This window comes from Nyctereutes procyonoides, unplaced genomic scaffold, assembly GCF_905146905.1.
Source record: "Nyctereutes procyonoides isolate TBG_1078 unplaced genomic scaffold, NYPRO_anot_genome, whole genome shotgun sequence".
Classification (NCBI taxonomy): Eukaryota; Metazoa; Chordata; class Mammalia; order Carnivora; family Canidae; genus Nyctereutes; species Nyctereutes procyonoides.
The window spans coordinates 55169834-55188211 of record NW_026575131.1 but is presented as its reverse complement, the minus strand read 5'-3'; the positions used below and the strand labels follow the sequence as shown (position 1 = coordinate 55188211).

Sequence of the window (18378 nt, the reverse complement as noted above, 5' to 3'; positions counted from 1 at the left end):
GTGGGGAAGCCGCGGCGGGGCGGGCCAGGAGGGCCTCCTGGAGGAGGCACGCTGCCCCCACCACCCCACGCCCCGCCACCTGGGCCCACCGCGCAGACGCCAGGCAGGCGCCCAGACAAGTGGGTTGTTTGTTCTGGGTCGCACAGCCCAGCGGGGTGTGGGGCTTGGTCTCGGGCTGCAGGTGACGCTCGATGCCGGTAGGTGACTTGGACCTAGCACCCTGCTCCTGCATGAGATGTCAGAGGTCACGAGCCCCCGCCACCCATCCCGGGGAGAGCGGAGGAACCGCGGCCCCGCAGCACGCGCAGAGCACGCCCCCTGCCGGCAGCGGCCGGAACCCGCGCAGCCGCGACCCCGCACCCGCAGGGGAGCCCGCGTCCCGCTGGTTCAGAGCGGAGAGGGTGCAACTCTTGATCTCAGGGTTGTGAGTTTGAGTCCCACGTTGGGTGCGGAGGTTACTTTTTTAAAGATTTTATTTATTTATTCATGACAGAGCGGGAGGCAGAAACTCAGGCAGAGGGAGAAGCAGGCTCCATGCAGGGAGCTCGATGCAGGACTCATCCGGAGACCCCAGGATCACAACCTGAGCCCAAGGCAGATGCTCAACCACTGAACCACCCGGCGTCCCTAGAGGTTACTTTAAAATAAAATCTTTTTTTAAAAAAATATATTTTTTTATTTATTCATGACAGACAGAGATAGACACAGGCTCCATGCAGGAAGCTCGATGCAGGACTCGATCCGGAGACCCCAGGATCACAACCTGACCCAAGGCAGATGCTCAACCACTGAACCACCCGGCGTCCCTAGAGGTTAATTTAAAATAAAATCTGTTTTTTAAAGATTTTATTTATTTATTCATGACAGACACACACACACACCACACACACACACACACACACACACACAGGCTCCATGCAGGGAGCCAGACATGGGACTCGATCCGGGATCTCCAGGGTCACACCCCGGGCTGAAGGCAGCGCTAAACCGCTGGGCCACCTGGGCTGCCCCAAAATAAAATTAAAAAAAAAATTTAAAGGGACACTTTGGTGGCTCAGCTAGTTAAGCCTCTGACTCTTGGTCTCAGCTCAGGTCTTGATCTCAGGGTTGTGGGTTTGCCCGCATTGGGCTCCATGCTGGGCATGGAAAATATTAAAAAAAATTAAGAATAAAATAAACCCAGCTTTATAAAAAAAAACCATGTAATTCATACACTACACAATTCACCCATTTGCACCTACAATTCAGCGGTTTTGGTATATTACATTATTCATTTTCTAAAATTGTGGTAAATATATAACAAAGTTTACCCTCATAACCATTTCTAGGTGTACAATTTAGGGTCATTAAGCACACTAACACTGTTGCAACCATCCTCATCATCACCTCCAGAAATTCTCCATCATCCCCAACACAACTCTGCGTTAAACACTAACCATCCTCTCCCCAGGGCCCCTGGTCACCTCTTTTTTTTTTTTTTTAAGATTTTATTTATTTATTCATGAGAGACACAGAGAAAGAGAGAGGCAGAGACACGGGCAGAGGGAGAAGCAGGCTCCCTGCAGGGAGCCCCATGCGGGACTCCAACCCAGGACTCCAGGATCATGCCCTGGACTGAAGGCGGTGCTAAACCGCTGAGCCACCCGGGCTGCTCCCCTGGTCACCTCTATTCTACTTTCTGCCTCTATGGATTCCCCTGTTCTAGATCCCTCAAGAAAGTGGAATCAAACAGCACTTGTCCTCTTACGACTGGCATCTTAAACTTATGTTTTCAGGGTTCATCCACGCGGCATGAACCAGAACTTCCTTCTATGGCTGATAATATTCCAGTGTAGCCACTTCTGTGTATATGTTCGTCTGTTGTTCCCCACCTTTTGGCTGCTGAGAGTAGTGCTGCCGTGGACACTGTGCAAATATCTGTTCCAGTGCCTGCTTTCAGCTTCTTCGGGTAGATACCTAGGAGGGGAATTGCTGGGTCACAGGGTCATTTCGCTTTTTTGAGGATCCACTGAACTTTTCTACAGTGGCTGCACTTTTTTACAATCCCACCGACGATGTACAAGCGATCTGGTTTCTTGGCATCCCTGTGGGCGCTTTATTTGTCCTCATTTGCGGACCCGTAGGCCTTCCTAACCCCATGCCACAAATGCAGACAACTGATGCTTAGGGAGGCGAACACACGCGGGGAGATCATGAAAAAGCTGGGTTTGAACCCACCTTGGTCACACTCCACCCACACCTACCCTGGACTCATAGAACCAATTTACTGTGGTTTGATGAGATGCTAAAAACAGTTTGCTCTGCCTCTGTGGTCTCATTAGCTACCACCCCGACCCAAAGAAGGGGTCTTCACCCCCTGGCGCAGAGGCAAGAAGCGACAGATGGCTAACAGCGGGTCTCAACGGGGTGATTCTGCCCCCTAGGGGACACTTGGCAATGATTAGAGACTTTTTTTTTTTTAAGTGACCACAGGTATATGTGAGGGAGGGAAGAGTACATTGCCTTTTTTTTTTTTTTAAGATTTTATTTATTCATGAGAGACACAGAGAGAGAGGCAGAGACACAGGCAGAGGGAGAAGCAGGCTCCCGGAGGAGCCCGATCCAGGACTCGATCCCAGGACCCCGGGATCATGACCAGAGCCAACACCACAGGCTCAACCACTGAGCCCCCCAAGTGCCCTGAATTAGAGACATTTTTAATTGTTGGGACCTGCAGGGGGGGTGGTGGTGCTGCTGGCGTCCTATGGGTGGGGCCCAGGGAGGCCCCACAGCAGGATCTGGATGCCAATAGCGCAGAGGATACACAGCCCTGGACCCGGGAGAGGGCAGGACCTGGCTGAGGGCAAGAGGAGGTGGGACCAGCACACCTGGGCTTCAATCCTGGCCCTGCCCTGTATGTCTGTGTGCCCTTGGGCATGTCACTGGCCCTCCCTGGGCCTCAGTTTCCCTCTCCAAAATGGGATAAAGACACGTTTCATTTATTTTTGCCTCACGAGCAAAACCCCGTGGCAGGCTTGTGTGTGCCCCGTGTGCACACAGCAGGAACTCCACAAACACTTGTTGTCTGGCCTGCTCTGGCCTCCCCTGGCCCTGGCTGGAACTGGGACCCAGAGCGGGGCTGCAGGGAGGAAACCGAGCAGCAGGGGAGCTGGGAGCCGCTCCTGGGCCCAGTTCCCAGGACTCACAGCTGCATCCTCCTGGGGGGGCCCCAGCTGGCCCAGCCACCTCACTCGCTGGCTCCTGCGTGTTCTGCTGGCTCATTCCCATGGAAATCGAGTCTGGATCTGGGAGTCCTCTGGTGGGGCTTCCAGGATCCGTCCACCCAGCGACTGTCTCAAATCTCACCTGAGAATTTACCTGAGCCCAGGAAGATCTGTCTTCAACCTTGGGTCAGATTCAGCCCATCTGGGGCTACAGGAATCTGCATTTTCTAAAGGGCTCTCAGGTGATTGTGATACAAAGGGTTCCTCCGGGCTGTACTTTAAGAAACACGCTTCAGCTTACGCAGGTGGGTAAACTGAGTCCCGGAGGGAGCAAAGGGGCTTGCCCAGAGCCAGAGTTGGTCTGTTTTTCTTTTGGGCTCTTTAGCCTCTTTCTCCCTGCCCCCTCCCCACCGGGTCTCTGTTTTTGATTCTGGATCTCCTTCCTCTCCTTTCTTTCGCTCACGCCCCCCTCTCCCCCCCAGTCAACAGCGCATCCGGCCCGTTTCACCATTCCGGAGGAATCCCCCGAGCCTTTGGCCCCGCCCCAGACCCCGCCCGCTCCCGATGGCGCACTCCCATTGGCCTCTTCGTACGCCGCCCGCCCTGCCATTGGCTGATTCCACGCCCGCGGCCCGCCCCCCTCCGCTGCAACCTTTCCGCGCGGGCGGGGCGGAGGGGGCGGGGCCGCGCCGGGGGCGGGGCGAAGAGGGGGCGTGGCCGAGCTTCCCGCCCCGCCCTGCCCCGTCCCATCCCTGCTCAGTCCTCCCGCGCGAGTCCCGCGGCCGCCGCAACGGCCCCTCGGAGGCGGCTGGACGGAGCCTCGACGGTCGGACCGACGGACAGGCCGCGGAGAGCAGGTGAGGGGGCGATGCCGGGGCGCCGTCCACCCGGGCGCGCCTCGGGGGCCGCCTGGACGCCCTGCCTGCCTGCCCCGGTGCCCCCGCGCCCCTGCCCGTCCGTAATCCTGCGTGTTTCCCTCCGTGTCCCCGGCACCCTCTTGCTCTTGGCTTAGGGGACGGCAGATTGGGTCTGAACTGCCCTCCCGAGCGTGCGGCTGTGTTGTGGGACCAGCGTGCCCCCACCCCCACGGGGACTCATGGACTCTGCCCCTTTCACCGTGCAGGGTGCCAGGTGCTGGGGCCTTCTGCCAGAGTCGGGAGGGCCTTCCAGGTGGTGGGCAGCCCGGCCAGAGGTGTGGTCACGGGGATGTGTGTGGCTTCTGGCTGGTCCAGGCTGCAGGAAGCGCCACTGCCAGGCCCACCCAGACTGGCCACCTGGGAGCTCCCCGGTGGCCTGAAGCCTTGGCCTCAGTGTTGTCGTCTGTGAACTGGGACTGTAGCTGCCGAGGTAATTGGCAGGTGACCTGACCCAGATCTGCATGCATCAGGACGTCCTCTGTCCTGGGGGCTCTCCAGGAGGAGGGACAGCCCCAGCTGCAAACAGGCCTCTGGGCTTGCTTCCCCAGCATATCTGAGTCCAGCTGCGGGACTCGGACGCCCTGGGGGGCCATGGTGGAGGGAGGGCAGTTCAGCCTAATGGTTGGGGAGTTCAGACCCTGGAATCAGACAGATCAGCTCCTGCTGCCCCACTCCCGGGCTACCCAAAACAAGTCGGGATTCTCTGAGCCTCATGTCCCTTTTTCCTTTCCTTTTTTTTTTTTTTTTAAATTCATGAGAGACTGAGAGAGGCAGAGACACAGGCAGAGGGGGAAGCAGGCTCCCCACCAGGAGCCTGTTATGGGAATCAATCCCAGACCCTAGGATCGATGCCTTGAGCCAAACGTAGATGCTCAACCCCTGAGCCACCCAGGTGTCCCTCATGTCCCTTTCCTGAATGGGAAGGGACATAACTTCTGAGGGGGTGGGTGGGGGGAGAGGGCTGTTTCCAGGTTAAGTGCAAGAATGTGGGCCCTGCCTGTCTCCTCCTGGCCATCCCTCTGCCCCTCCCTCACCCTGCTCCAGCCCTACCAACCTCTACGTCCCCCAACGCACCAGACATGGTCCTGCCCCAGGGCCTCCACTGCCACGCCAGGTCCGTGGGCACCAACTTTAAAGCATAACCAGTTGCTAGATGGGCTGGGCCACGGCCTGCCAGGCAAGGGCTGGGCGGCTGGGAGGAGCGGAGAGGGGCCGGCCCAGGGACACTGTGCCTATGGAAACCAGAACAAAGAGTTGTCGCCCCAGCCACGCAAACACCTGGGCTCTGCTTCTCCCCCTTGGCAGGCCTGGTGGCCTGGGATGCTGCTAGTGGGTGAGTGCCCAGACCCCTGGGGGGGGCAACGGCGGTAGTGGGGGGCTTGAGCCCTGCTCGGATGAGGGTGGGAGGTCCCCAAGTGAATAGATGAGTCAGACAGGTGCAGACTGGGGGCTCTGTGGTGTCCCCTCCTGTGGTGTGGTCTTGGGCAGGTCAGATGCCCTCAGGACCTGTTCCCTCATCTGAGGCCTGGGTACAACTGGGGCCTTTTGGTTGCTTGGTGATCTGATGTGGTGGGTTTGAGAGGCTTCAGCGTCCCTGTCTGTCCAATGGGCGGGGAGAGGGTGCCTGAGGACAAAGCTCCAGCTGTTGTGGGGGAAATGTCCCCGCCCAGAGGCAGATGCTGAATAATGGCTGAGGCTTGTCTGGGTACAGCCCCAGGTGTTAGGGAGGTGGGGGAGGGTCATAGAGATAAGCAGCACGTGCACCTCCCCTGGGCACCCCTCACCCCCACCTCCCACCGCGAGACAGCTCCCTGAGATCCCCCACCTGAGCTTTCCTGGAAGCTCCTCTGGCCAAGACCTTGGGATCCTCTAAGACTCCGTTCTCTGGGCCTCATTTTCCACTTCTGTCCAATGGGCTAGTGGAAGTTGGGGAACATTTACCTGGGGGAGCCCCCACTCCAGAGGAGCTCTTGTTGTACTACTATGTGACCTTGGGCTATCTCTGTCTCTCTCTGGGCCTCAGTTTCCCTGGCTGACAGTGGGGCCTTTGGATGAGCTCTCAGACTCTATGCCCCTCTGGTACTGGGAGGTCATTTCTTCATTCAACAGGTTCTGAGCACCTACTGTGAGACAAAGCCTGGCGCAGGGCGCCGCCGACCCAGCACTGACCAAGGCCGCGCCAGCGCCCTCCCTCGCGTGGCTTACGGATCAGACTTGGGAAACATAGGTGTTCGTGCGGGAACATCATTCTGCTTAATTGTAATGGCTTGAAGGTGAGGGAGAGACAGATGGATGTGGAAGTTAGCCTGGGGCATCTGGGAGGGACTCCTGAGGAGGTGACATTTGAGCTGAGGCCTGCAAGACAAGAAAAAACAGCCATGTGGAGACCTGAAGGGAAGGGTCTTCTAGTCAGAAGACACAGCTGGTGCAAAGGCCCTGAGGCAGGCCGGGGAGGGGGGGCGGCACCTGGAGTTTTGGAGGAATAGTGAGGAGGCCCATGTGATTGGAACCGAGTGAGTGAGGGCAAGAGGGTGCGGGGCAGGTCGTGTAAGAGCCTGTGGGCAATGGGAAGAATTTGGGCTTTTACCCCAGAAAGGGGAGTGGTGGAGAGCTGAGGGCCGAGGACCTGGGTCCTGCCGCAGGTGCTCACTCGCGCCCCCTGGTGGCTTCTTCGGGGAGGACGGATGGGGAAGTGTGAGAGCAGGAGCCCCGAAGGGAGGGCCCAGGTGTGGGGGGGGACTAGGAGGACTCAGGCAGGGGAGAGGGGAGCGGTGGGTGCAGCTGGGGCTCACCTGGGGCTGCGTTCCTGCCGTGGGACCCCGAAGCCTCCTCCACTTGCTGCTAAACATCTGCTTGGCCTGAGCCTTTTCCGTGGGCTGTGCTCCCCCAACATTCACGCTTGGCCCCCGAGCCCCGCTTCAGTGGAAGGAAGGCTGACCATAGGTGACTGTCCCAACTCTGAGACAGGTGGCCAGACCCTGCTCGTCCTTGGGGTGGCCCCCCCAGGGCTCTGGAGAACCCAGTTTGAGACCCACTGGTGCCCCCGAGCCCCTCAGACAAGCAGGTTCCTCTTCCTTTCGCCACATCCAAATCGGGCACCGACTGTGAGGTCCGAGCGGTGGTTAATGAAAATGGGATGCAGGGGAGGCCCCGGTGTCGGCAGGGGGTATCCCATGGGCACAAGGACGGTGGGGGCGTTTGCTGCTGTGGCCAGAGGCCTGGGGCCCCTGAGGCCACCCCGGGCCACCACGGCCAGGGCTCGGAGAGGTGAGATGGAGTGGCGGTCCCGGCCCTGCTGAGCTGGTGCATCAATTATTGACACCCTTTGTGTGGGACATGAAGAATTCATGCGGTGGGGACGGGCTGCCCGCGGAGGACGCCCCGGGGCTGCTGCAGCTGCTCGGCCTCGCGGAGCCACCACCGCTGCCTTGTCAGGAACTTTCCGGGCGGGTTGATGAACAGCCATGATTACAGATGACAGGCTATGAGCTTAGGTTATATTTAAAATGAGGATATAGACTATTATTTGGCCATAAAAAGGAGCGAGGAGCCCACACACGCCGCCACAGGGATGGAGCCCGAGCCCACGACACTGGGGGGGGGGGGCGGGGAGCAGACAGGAGAGGCCCCAGGGCGTGTGAGTCCCCGGGTGGGACACGTCCGGGACAGGCTCCTGCATGGACAGGGAGAGGGCCTGGGGGGGCCCGGGGGAGGGGGCTGCTGCTGTGGGATGGGGTTGCTTCTGGGGAGACAGAACAGCCTAGAGCTGGACAATGGTGAGGGTTGCACAGTCTGAGTATTGAGAGGCCACTGGGCTGTACACTTTGAAAGGCCACATTTTATGGCACGTGAATCACACGCTGATAAGACTCGGAAGAAAGCAAAAGGTCATGAATGGTCAAAAATCCTAGCTTTCCCCTTTCCCTGCCATGTTTTACTACGATCTGTGCTCCCGAGGTCGTTTTCGCCTGTCGCGTGTTTGGTGGGAAGGGTGGGCGGCTGTCCCCGGCTGTCCCCGGCTGTCCCCGCAGCCTCCGCTGACATCCACGCGGAAGGCTGTGCTGGCCGGGGCGCCGGGGGCCTTCCCGCTGGGGGCCGGGCCACCGCTGCGCATCCGGGCCTCGTTTGTTCTGCTGAGCACCTGGCCCAGGCGTTGGCCAACTTTTTCTAGGAAGGGCCCGAGAGCAAATATTCTGGGGGCCCCGTGAGCCGCCCGGTGTCCGCCCCGTCTGCTCCAGGCTGGCGGCGTCGCGGGGAGACAGCAAGACTCACCGCGGGCACCTTGCAAGAATCGGTGGCCTGGGTGGCATCTGCCCCAGAGGGTCTGGGTGGCTTCTTATGTTTGCAAATTGGGTGGCACACCCCCTGGAACTCAGGATAAACACGCGGATGTGCGTGTCAGCGTCTGTTTGCTTTTCTCTGGAGACCGGGCGGTTTATACACCGATTGGGCTCGTGGGGAGCGGGATGCGGCACTGATGGGGCCCCTGGGGGCTGAGGACCCTGGGGAGCAGGATTTCCTGCCCCCCATCCCCCCACCCCCGATCGCTGTCACCCCTGAGCCAGTGTGGACAACCAGGAATGAGGGTTGGGGGGGCCCCCCGCGGGGCGGCTTCCTGGGAAGGTGCGAGGACCAGGGCTGGGGGCGGGGTGCGGGTGCTGTGCTCCCTTGGGATGGGGGGGCAGGGGGGTCTCCCACCCCCACCGCCAGGGCCTCCCCCTCCGGGGCCGGGGCAGCTCTCCCACTTCCCGCTGGCGTCGCCGAGTGCGCTCGGGAATCGGTTAGTCACTCAGCAGTCACGCAGCGAGGCTCGGCCGCCGGCGCAGGGCTGGGTACTGTGCACCCCGGGCCTGGCATCGGAACCTACGTCCTGCACCAATGGGCCGCACAGGGGACTGTCACAGACAAACAGGGCGAGCGGGAGGGGACTGGGAGTGAGTGATGTGGGGTGTCGGGGAGCCCCTCGGAGCGAGCCCCCTGCTCCCAACCCCCGCAGAGCACCCTGAGTGCGGGAGCCCGCTGAGCCACCGCCGGCCTGGAGGACGGGTCGCCACCGTCACCCGGGAGAGCTTGGACTGGCTGCTGGGTTTGGGGGCCGAAGGGACTGGAAAGAACAGGGTCCACAGGGTGGGGGGATCTTTCCTGCTGCGTGCTCCTCACCTCTCGGGGGAGGCCCAGGGACGGCCCTGCCTCCTGGCTTTGCCCCCGCAGGTGGAGGATGCTGGGGCAGCGCAGAGGGCAGCTGCCAGGGTGTTTGGGAGCTGGAGGGGCCAAATGGGGACAAGGACAAAGTTCCTGGTCCCAAAAGGTGAAGTGGGGTTGGCAGGGGAGGTGTGCGCTGGGCTCCACAGTCCTGGGGAGGGGCAGGGCACGAGCCAGCAGGGCCAAGGACTCTGTACCTGGGCACCCAATTCTCAGATGGGAGAGCTGTCCCCAAGGGCATGGAGCCTGCCTGGGGCCCCTGTGGGGAGATGTCAGGGCTGCAGGAGGACAGGGACAGTGGCCTTTACTCTCTCGCTGCTCCCCTAACACACCAGGCGCAGTCCTGCCCCAGGTCCTTTGCACCAGCTGTTTCCTCTGCCTCACTCACCTCTCCCCCAGGCCTCGTCCTTCCCGTCCCAGCTCCGGCAGCTCCACCTCAGTGAGGCCTTCCTGACTGTCCCAGCCAAGGTCCCCTGCTGTCCCTGGCTGTCACCCCCCGCCCTTGGCCCTCATCTCTCCCCGAAACTGTCCTGTTTGTTTTTTGTGTTCACTAGTTTCTGGTGTCTCCTCCTGCCAGCAAGGAAGACGCCTCTTAGGGGGCTGCTCTGGAAATCTGGAGGGCTCTCTCTCTGCTCGCCGTGACAACAGGATGTCCCAGCGTCGGGGGCAGGGAGCGGGGACACTAGGCATCCAGCCATGAGCCTGGAGTAGCCCCTGACCCCACCACTTCCTAATGTGCCACCAGAAACATAAACTGTTGAGCAGGGTTTTGCACGGTTTGAATATTCAGTGACTCTTCCAGAAACGCAAGTCCTGGGTAAGTTGAGGCAAAGGTGGCCCTTTGTGATAGGAATTGCAGCTGCTTGCTCACTGCGGCGCCGCACGTGTGACCTCTGCGAGATGCACTCTATCCTTGTGCGGTGGGCGCGAGCTGCTAAGGTGGGAAGTTCTTTCTGGCCAACCATACGTTATCAGGCACCCACTATGTGCCTGCCCAGGTAGCAGTGATTCGCGAATCCCACCCTGCGTGATCCTTTTATTTCTGTTTGTGCTACAGTTTGGGCCAAATCCTGATTTTTCAAATGTTAAATTTGTTGAACATTGTAAATGCGAGGCATAAAAAAATGAGGCATAAAACATAAAGGGCATGGGGGTATAAAAATATATTTTTTGTTAAAATATTTTATGTATTTATTCATGAGAGATACAGAGGGAAAGGCAGAGACACAGGCAGAGGGAGAAGCGGGCTCCCTGCGGGGAACCTGATGTGGGACTTGATCCCAGGACCCTGGGGTCACGCCCTGGGCCGAAGGCAGATGCTCAACTGCTGAGCCACCCAGGCGCCCCTAAAATACCTATACTTAATGTATACATAGGGAGTGTTCAGCTTGATGACATATGACCCACATACCATAGAATTCACCACTTTAAAGTATTCAACTTCCAGAACATTCCCTCTCCCTAAAAAGCAACCCCACCCCATCAGGTGTCACATCCCCTCCCCTAGCCCCCAGCCCACACAAGCCTCTTTCCCGTCCATGGAGGAGCCCGTCCTGGACATGTCACACGCACGGACTGACACCCATGGGGCCTCCTATGTTTGGTCCCTCCCTGAGTGTCGTGGGCTTGGGGTCTGTCCCCAGGGTGGCATGTTGCGCTTTGCCCCTGTTGGCTGCCAAGGGACGTGCCCGTGCATGGAGCAGAGGCGTTATGTTTGTCCCTTCACCGTTGATGGACACTGGGTTGATTCCAGTCTGGCCGTATGAACCATGCTGCCGTGCACGCGCGTGTACAAGTTTTTGTGTGGATCTGCGTTCTCATCTCTTTTGGGTGGCTACCTGGGAGCGGAATTGCTGGGTCACATGGTGAGTCTGTGTGTTGGAGGAGCTGCCAAAAAACTGGCTTTCACAGCAGCTGCCCCACTTCCCGTTGCCCACAGTGGGGCTGGGGCCGCGGTTTCCACCCGGCCTGGCTGGTGCTCGTGACGCCCGTTGCTGGGCCAGCAGCCACCTTCATGGCGTGAGGCAAGGCCCTTATGGCGTTGACTGGCATTGCCCTAGTGGCCAGTGATGTTGAGCATCTTTCCAGCTGCTTCTTGGCCATTTATGTCTCCTTTGGAGAAAGATTCAATTTTTTTTATCGAGATATAATTCACATTCCATAAAACTCACCCTATGAAAGTGTACAATTTGCTGGATTTTAGCATAATCACAGAATTGTACGGCCAGTTAGCTTGATGGCTTTTTACATGTGTATAGACCTAGAACAAGATGCAAAGTGTGGGATGTTCCAGACCCCTTCCCTGGTCTGCTTGCCTCACACTACCACCTTTATACATTTACTTGTTTTTAAATATTTTTAAAAGATTTTATTTGAGAGATAGAGAGAATGAGTAGGGGGGAGCTGCAGATGGAGAGGGAGAAGCAGACTCCACGCTGAGCAGGGAGCCCAATGAGGGCTCGATCCCAGGACCTGAGCCATGACCTGAGCCAAAGGCAGACACCCAACCGACTGAACCACGCATGCGCCCTTAAAGATCTTATTGGGTGTAAGTGGGGTTAAGTGCGTTGGGTGTAAGTAATCTTCACACCTGACATGGGGCTTAAACTCACAATCCCAATATCAAGGGTCACACGCTCTACCCACTGAGCCAGCCAGGCACCCCCTATTTTGTGTTTAAGCTGATGGGTGCAGGCAGACCGTGGTGTCTGCGATGCCATTTCATTCAACTGAATGAATTGGGACCCAAATCATTGCGTAATAACTAGGTGGCTTGGGTCTAGAAGGCTGGAGCCCCCCAGAAGGCAGGGACAGGATCTCTTTGGGTCATTGCAGTGTCCCCAGTGCCTGGGACACAGTTGGTGCTCCATAAATGCTCACTAGTGACTGGATCTGGATGAGTGTTCTAGCCCAGCCCTGGACCCTCTGCCAGGCTCCTTTAGCTTTGACGACAGTGGGACGCTCAGGCACTGGGTGGATGGGGACCAGGGACGCTGAGTGTCTGGCCCGAGCCCCTCGGCGGCTCCTGGACGGCCGTGCCCCAGAAGGGCTGACGTGGCGCAGCCTGGCCACCTCCCGGCTTGCCGGCCCTCAGACCTGGGCGAGTGAGCAGGAAGGAAGGAAGGCCGGGGTTTATTTTCGTCTGCGGCCTGCTCCCCCGGGATGGGAGTCATCTCCTTGTCTGCCTGCCTGGGTGGGGGGTTTCTGGCCGAACAATGGGTCGGGGGGGGGGGGGTCATGCAGCTGGGCTGGCCCAGGTGTTAGCAGGTCTGGGGCCCGCTGGAGGGGTTAGGAGTGCAGAGGCCCGGGGGGAGGCTGCAGCTGCCTCCACCCCCCCCCACCCCCTGGCCTTCTGGGCGCAGGAGGGGGGGCCTGCTGGGGGCCCAGCCCCCCTCCGGAACCAACACACTCAACTTGCAGATTGGGAGGCCAAGGCCCTGAGAGGGACAGAGCCGCCCCGGGGTCACCCAGAGGCCAAGGCAGGCAGCAGGCCCTGGGCTCAGGGGGGTCCGCTTCCTCTCTGAGCCTGTTTGTCCATCTGTAAGCGGGGGAGGCTGAGCCCAGGGCCCTGGGGGGTTTGTGGACATCCTTTCCCTCACACATTCAGTGAGCACTTACGGAGCGCCTGCTGTGTACCGGGCCCTGGGCTGACCACCGGAGGCGCCGTGTGAACAAGGGAGACCCAGCCCCGGCCTCCCCATCAGGCGAGGGGGAGAACAGCGAGATCAAGGTGTGCAAGGCCAAGATGGAGCATGGCCAGGGTGCCATGGGAGCCAAGGGGCAGCTGGCCCAGCCTGGGACACCCAGGACGGCCTCCGGGAGGAGGTGACCATGACGCTGGCACTTGGATGAGCAGTTAACAGGATGAGTAATAGGGAGGTGCTGGGACAGGGAACAGAACAGAACTTTCTAGAGAGAGTGGTGGGAAGGCATCTGGGAGGCCTAGGTACTCCTTGTGCCAAGTGGCCAGCCTGAAAGTTAAATCCAGGCAGGCCACCCAGCCCCTCGCCCAGGGAGAGCTCACAGCCTGGGGGGCATTGGGGTTGGCCGCATGCTCCGGCCCCAGGACAGTGTTAGTTTGGACTTTCCCCCATTTTACAGATGAAGAAACTGAGGCACGGTGTAGTCGTGGTGCTTGACCAAGCGGTCAGATCTGGGAGCAGGCCCTAAGTACTGGGGACCTGGCACAGAAACAGCTCCCGGCCCTCGAAAACTCGAGCCGATTTGCAGGCATCACGTGGGGAAGGGGAGACAGGCACACAGAGGCAGGCCGCTGCCACCGCCGTGTGGCCTTGGGGACGTGTCTCAGCCTCTCTGAGCCTCGGTAACTTCTTCAGCAAACTGGCAGCCAGCCTGCTACCTGGTGGAAATGACGAATCGGGCACCCGCTGCCGGCCCAGGCCTGCCACGTGGTGCTGAGTCAGCGGCAGCCCGCTCTGGCCCAGGCCCCGCGCTCCGGGGGCCCGCGTGGGAGGCACGGAGGGCGGCCCCGTTATCCCCGTGCCCACCCCGACCTCTGAGGCCAGGCCACGGGGCAGCCCCGGGGGTGGGCCTGGTCTCGGGGCGGGAGCGCTTACAAAGACGGGCTTTGTAGGGGCTCTGGGGGCTGGGTGGGCACCCACGTGGCCTTCCTGGGCTGACCGGCCTGGGGCCCGTGGGTGAGGGGGGTGGGTGGGCCTCAGGCTCGCCTCGTTCGCTTTCCCGACGTCTCCAGGACACGGTGGGTGAGGAAGCAGGCCCCTTGCCTCCCCTGTGGGCCGGGCTGCTGCAGGCCAGGTGGGGAGAGGGGCCCGCTGGAGGGGGCAGGGCAGCGATGGGGGTGCCTGGGTGCCGCGTGGCCAGGGAGCTGCCCCATCGCCGTCGGGTCGTTCATGGACGGCCTCCTAGAGGAGGTTGTAGCCAAGCCGAGCTGGGGAAATGAAACTTCGAGAAGAGGCAGGGGCTGAGGGGCCGGGGCTTTGGGGGATGAATAGGAGTTTGCCAGGGAGGCTGCAGGCCCCCGAATGAGGCGTGGGGCGGGGTCCTGGGAACTACGGGAGCTGCCAGCGGGCACCCGGATGCGCGGGCGAGGAGGCAGTCGGGCACCGCAGGAAGGAGGCCGGAGGGGCGGCTTCAGAGCCCGGGCCCTCTGCAGGCGGGCCGTGGAGACCGGTGAGAACACAGCCCGCAGCCGGAGGCCCGGTCACGGCGCCCGAGAGCTGGCCTGCTGAGCCAGCCCTTCCTGGGCGGGAGCTGTCCCTGGTCAGGGTCACCCTATTGGGAGGCGTCGCTGAAGCAGTGTTTCTAGAAACCTCACGCGTGGCCCCCCAGCCCAGGCGGCTGCCCACCTGACCCCTTCCGCGTCCGCTGTGAACTCCAGGGGAGAGTAAGGCCGGGGGAGCGGAAGTAACGGGGCTCGTCCACACTAACAGCCCCGGGGCTGGGACCCCGTCCTACTGAACTGCAGGATGGCGGCTGGGGAATGACAAGCTGGACTTGGGGGGCATGGAACCTGCCCACGATAACTCGCCCTGAGCCCCTCCTTGGCCCACAGCTACGATGTGGCGGGTCTGGGGGGCTGGGGCCAGGGCCTGCAAGTAGTTGGCTTCAGAACGTGCTGCCCAGGTTGCACCGTTCACCATTAGGCACTAACTCCTTTGACTTAATCCCACCTTCCTCTTCCTTTTTTCTTTCCTTTTCCTTCCTTCTTTCAGGAACGAATTCCCTGAGATCCCTTAGGGCCCCTGGGTCACCGTCTTTTCAGTGTGACTGTGATCTTTCTCACAAGCCTTCTTCCTACGTAGGTGTCCTGCCCGGATTTGTGCTCTGCGCTCAACTACTCAGAGCTTCCCTCCTCCAGGCCGCCTGGGTGGGCCCTCCGCCCACTCTCACCTGTCCCTCCCTCCAGGAGGCCGGCCTGCGCCCCGGCACCTCTGGGGTGCCCCTGCATTGGCGTCTTGTCGCTTGAGGGTACAACGTGTCACGTGTCCCTGACCCACCCGGGCCCCGCACCCAGCCCTGGCGCCCAGCAGGTGCTTCCCCGCAGGCTCCCGCCCCTGGGACCGTGGGGACTGACGCCCGTGCGCCTTTCCTCCCGGCAGGGCCGATGGACGCCTTCAGCACCAAGAGCCTGGTCCTGCAGGCCCAGAAGAAGCTCCTGAGCAAGATGGCATCCAAGGCCACCGTGGCCGTGTTCATCGACGACACGAGCAGCGAGGTGCTGGACGAGCTGTACCGCGCCACCAAGGAGTTCACCCGCAGCCGCAAGGAGGCCCAGAAGGTGCTCAAGAACCTGGTCAAAGTGGCCGTGAAGCTGGGCGTCCTGCTCCGCGGCGGGCAGCTGGGCGGCGAGGAGCTGGCGCTGCTGCAGCGCTTCCGCCACAGGGCGCGCCGCCTGGCCATGACCGCCGTCAGCTTCCACCAGGTGGACTTCACCTTCGACCGGCGCGTGCTGGCCGCCGCGCTGCACGAGTGCCGCGACCTGCTGCACCAGGCCGTGGGCGCGCACCTGACCGCCAAGTCCCACGGCCGCATCAACCACGTGTTCGGCCACTTGGCCGACTGCGACTTCCTGGCCGCGCTCTACGGGCCCGCCGAGCCCTACCGCTCGCACCTGCGCCGCATCTGCGAGGGCCTCACCAGGATGCTGGACGACGACAGCATATGACGCCGGGCCCGGGTTTCCTGCGGGGCGGGGGCGGTTCGAGGATCTCCTTTCTCCCATCCCATTCTGGCCAAGGCCTCGGGACACGTCCCCTCGGAGAGGATGCGGATCCGCTGGAAGCAGCTGTGTAAGGCCCCGGGTCCCTTCCGCCCCAATTCCGGAGGAGCCCGGCCCGCCCCTCCAGCCACTGGATGCCTCTGAAAGCTGGCGCTCGCCACTTAACCACGTTAACGATGTTGCCTGTTCCTTCCGACAGGGTAACGATGAACCAGAAGCCAGGGAGTGTTAGGGGGTGAGCTGCATCTCCCCTTAGTCTTTGAGGTCCTAGCCCCCAGGATCTCTGAATGTGACCTTATTTGGAAATAGGGTCGGTGCAGATGTACGTCTAGTTAAGACACCACCACGCCGAGTCCAGCTGGGCCCCTGGTCCTTGTAAGAAGGGGGCGTTCGGACGCAGATAAGGCCGTGTGAAGATGGGGGGGGCGCTGCAGGGTTGTGTCTACAAGCCAGGGAACCCCCGGGACTGCCAGCAGCCTCCAGAAGCCAGAGGGACGCCTGGAGCGGCCGTTAGGAGCCAGCCCCGCTGACACCCTGACGGCTGACTCTGGCCTCCAGAACTAAGAGGGAACACATTTCTCTTGCTGCGCCTGCCCAGGGGGGCAGCGGGGTACACTCGGTTCCAGCAGGGAAGGTGTGTAGGGAGCCTAGAAAAGTGCTGGGGTGGCTGCTATCGGTAAGGACGCCTCAGTGGGGTTGGAATTGCAGCCCTGACTCCCACAGGGAGGGGACGGTGTGCCCCCCACTCAGGGCTCCAGCGTAAGGCCATCTGAGATGCACGCCCATTTTAAGATTATTTCATTTGCGTTCAGTCGGCCAACTTTTTTACGAGACCTCAGAAAGCAAACCTCAACAGATTTTGGCTTTGGGGACACCCAGAGAATGCAGGGATTCTCAGCTCAGGTGCAGATGGACACATGGGGTGTGAGCGTGTATTTGTGATTCTTGTCTGTCAGGAGGGGCGTGTGTTTTAGCAGGCCTGCGGCAGGTGGGCCGAGGCAGGGGTGGGAAGGTTATTCAGGGCACCCATGGGACTGGGGGGGGGGGCATGACGACGTCTCCTGACAAGTTTTGCAGACCCAGGTCTGTTGGGCAAAGCTTTCACAGAGCCCTGCAGGCCTTTTTAGGCAAGACGCCGGGACTGGTCAGCCCTGTCGCCCGAGGCAGCGGCATTATTCAAAAGCAAGGACACTGCGTACCAATCCAGGTGTGGAGCTCGCCTCCAACACTCGCCTGAGCCCGCACCGCCTGCTGGTGCAGCCGCCTGGCCGCTGCCCCTCTGGCCGCCGCAGTCCCCACCACACCCTTTCGCCTCTGCTGCCCCCGCTGCGCTGACGCAGCGCTACTGCCCCCGCGGCAGGACGGCCTTTCTCTGGTTTCTGCTTCCCCAAGGAAGCCAGAGTTCTCCTGCCCGGGAGCCAGCTGTCCCACCTCTGCCCCACCCCAAGGAGAACCTGCCCCCCCCATCTTGTCAGGAGACAGATCTTCACGTCCGAGAACAAACGTGCACTCTGAGCACCCGAGAGGCCCCAGGGGCTTGGAAAGCCTCCGTCCTCAGCTTGGCACACCGAACGCATCAACGTGCGTAACACTTTGTTCTTGTGTCCTGCTGGGCTGTCCAGCCTGTCTTGGCTCTTCATACGTTTGAAATTTAATTTAGAAAAACCAAAGCGCTACAGAACTATTTAAATAAAAGCACGTATCTTCCATTTGCATTATGTGGAACTAGCGATTAAATTGCTGGTGCCGCCTGACAGCTTTCCCTCGCCCTCCAGGGGCTGCTGCCTCTCGACTGAGCTCGTGGGTAACGTCACGCGCCTGTGGTCCCTGATGACAGGTTCAAGTCCTGCTCCCCGGGGCACCGGGGGGAAAGACTCACGGGCCTGCAGAGCTGGAGCTCGGCCTGTGCACGCCCAAACCAGGTTCGGTTCAGCTCCCCATCATGACTAAAGCCCGCGGGGCCAGGGTGGCTGCCTTCTTGAGTCTACCCGAAAGCTACCTAAAGACGCGCACAGATGGCTGGTGTGGGCACGGGCCACTGTGTGTCCAGATGTCCTGCCGCGTCCCGGGACACAGCACCCACGGGCTCTGCATCCTTGATGGGCCCCTGGGATTCAGAAGTGGTAAGTGGTTCCAGGCTGACCGTCAAGGGTCGGGCCCATGTGCCCCTCAGCACCCCTGGACATGACATCACTGCTGCCTTGTTTCCGCAGGGGGCCCCGGGCAGCTAACCACCTCCGGGGTGCTGTGGAGATGCACTGGGTTCTTCAGTCCACTGAACCCCAAAGCCAGGAGCAGCAGAGGCTCCTGGCCCTCAGTGGGGTGGGTCCCTGTGCTCACTTGACCTCAAAGTGCA

General features: G+C 60.5%; 1 protein-coding gene across 7 annotated transcripts; it reads left to right on the top strand.

The window, feature by feature from the left end:
- Positions 1-3948: 3948 nt before the first annotated feature.
- TNFAIP8L1 (TNF alpha induced protein 8 like 1) lies at positions 3949-17740 on the top strand. Of its 7 annotated transcripts, XM_055343747.1 has the most exons (4): positions 3949-4060; positions 4327-4550; positions 6230-6393; positions 15403-17740. In XM_055343747.1, exon 4 carries the CDS (start codon positions 15408-15410, stop codon positions 15966-15968), a length of 561 nt encoding a protein of 186 aa, XP_055199722.1. In that variant the 5' UTR covers positions 3949-4060; positions 4327-4550; positions 6230-6393; positions 15403-15407; the 3' UTR covers positions 15969-17740. The 7 variants fall into 7 exon arrangements, with proteins under 7 accessions (XP_055199722.1, XP_055199723.1, XP_055199721.1 ...); XM_055343748.1 differs by lacking the exon at positions 6230-6393 and having other exon boundaries at positions 3955-4060; XM_055343746.1 differs by lacking the exons at positions 4327-4550; positions 6230-6393 and having other exon boundaries at positions 3956-4060.
- Positions 17741-18378: the final 638 nt, after the last annotated feature.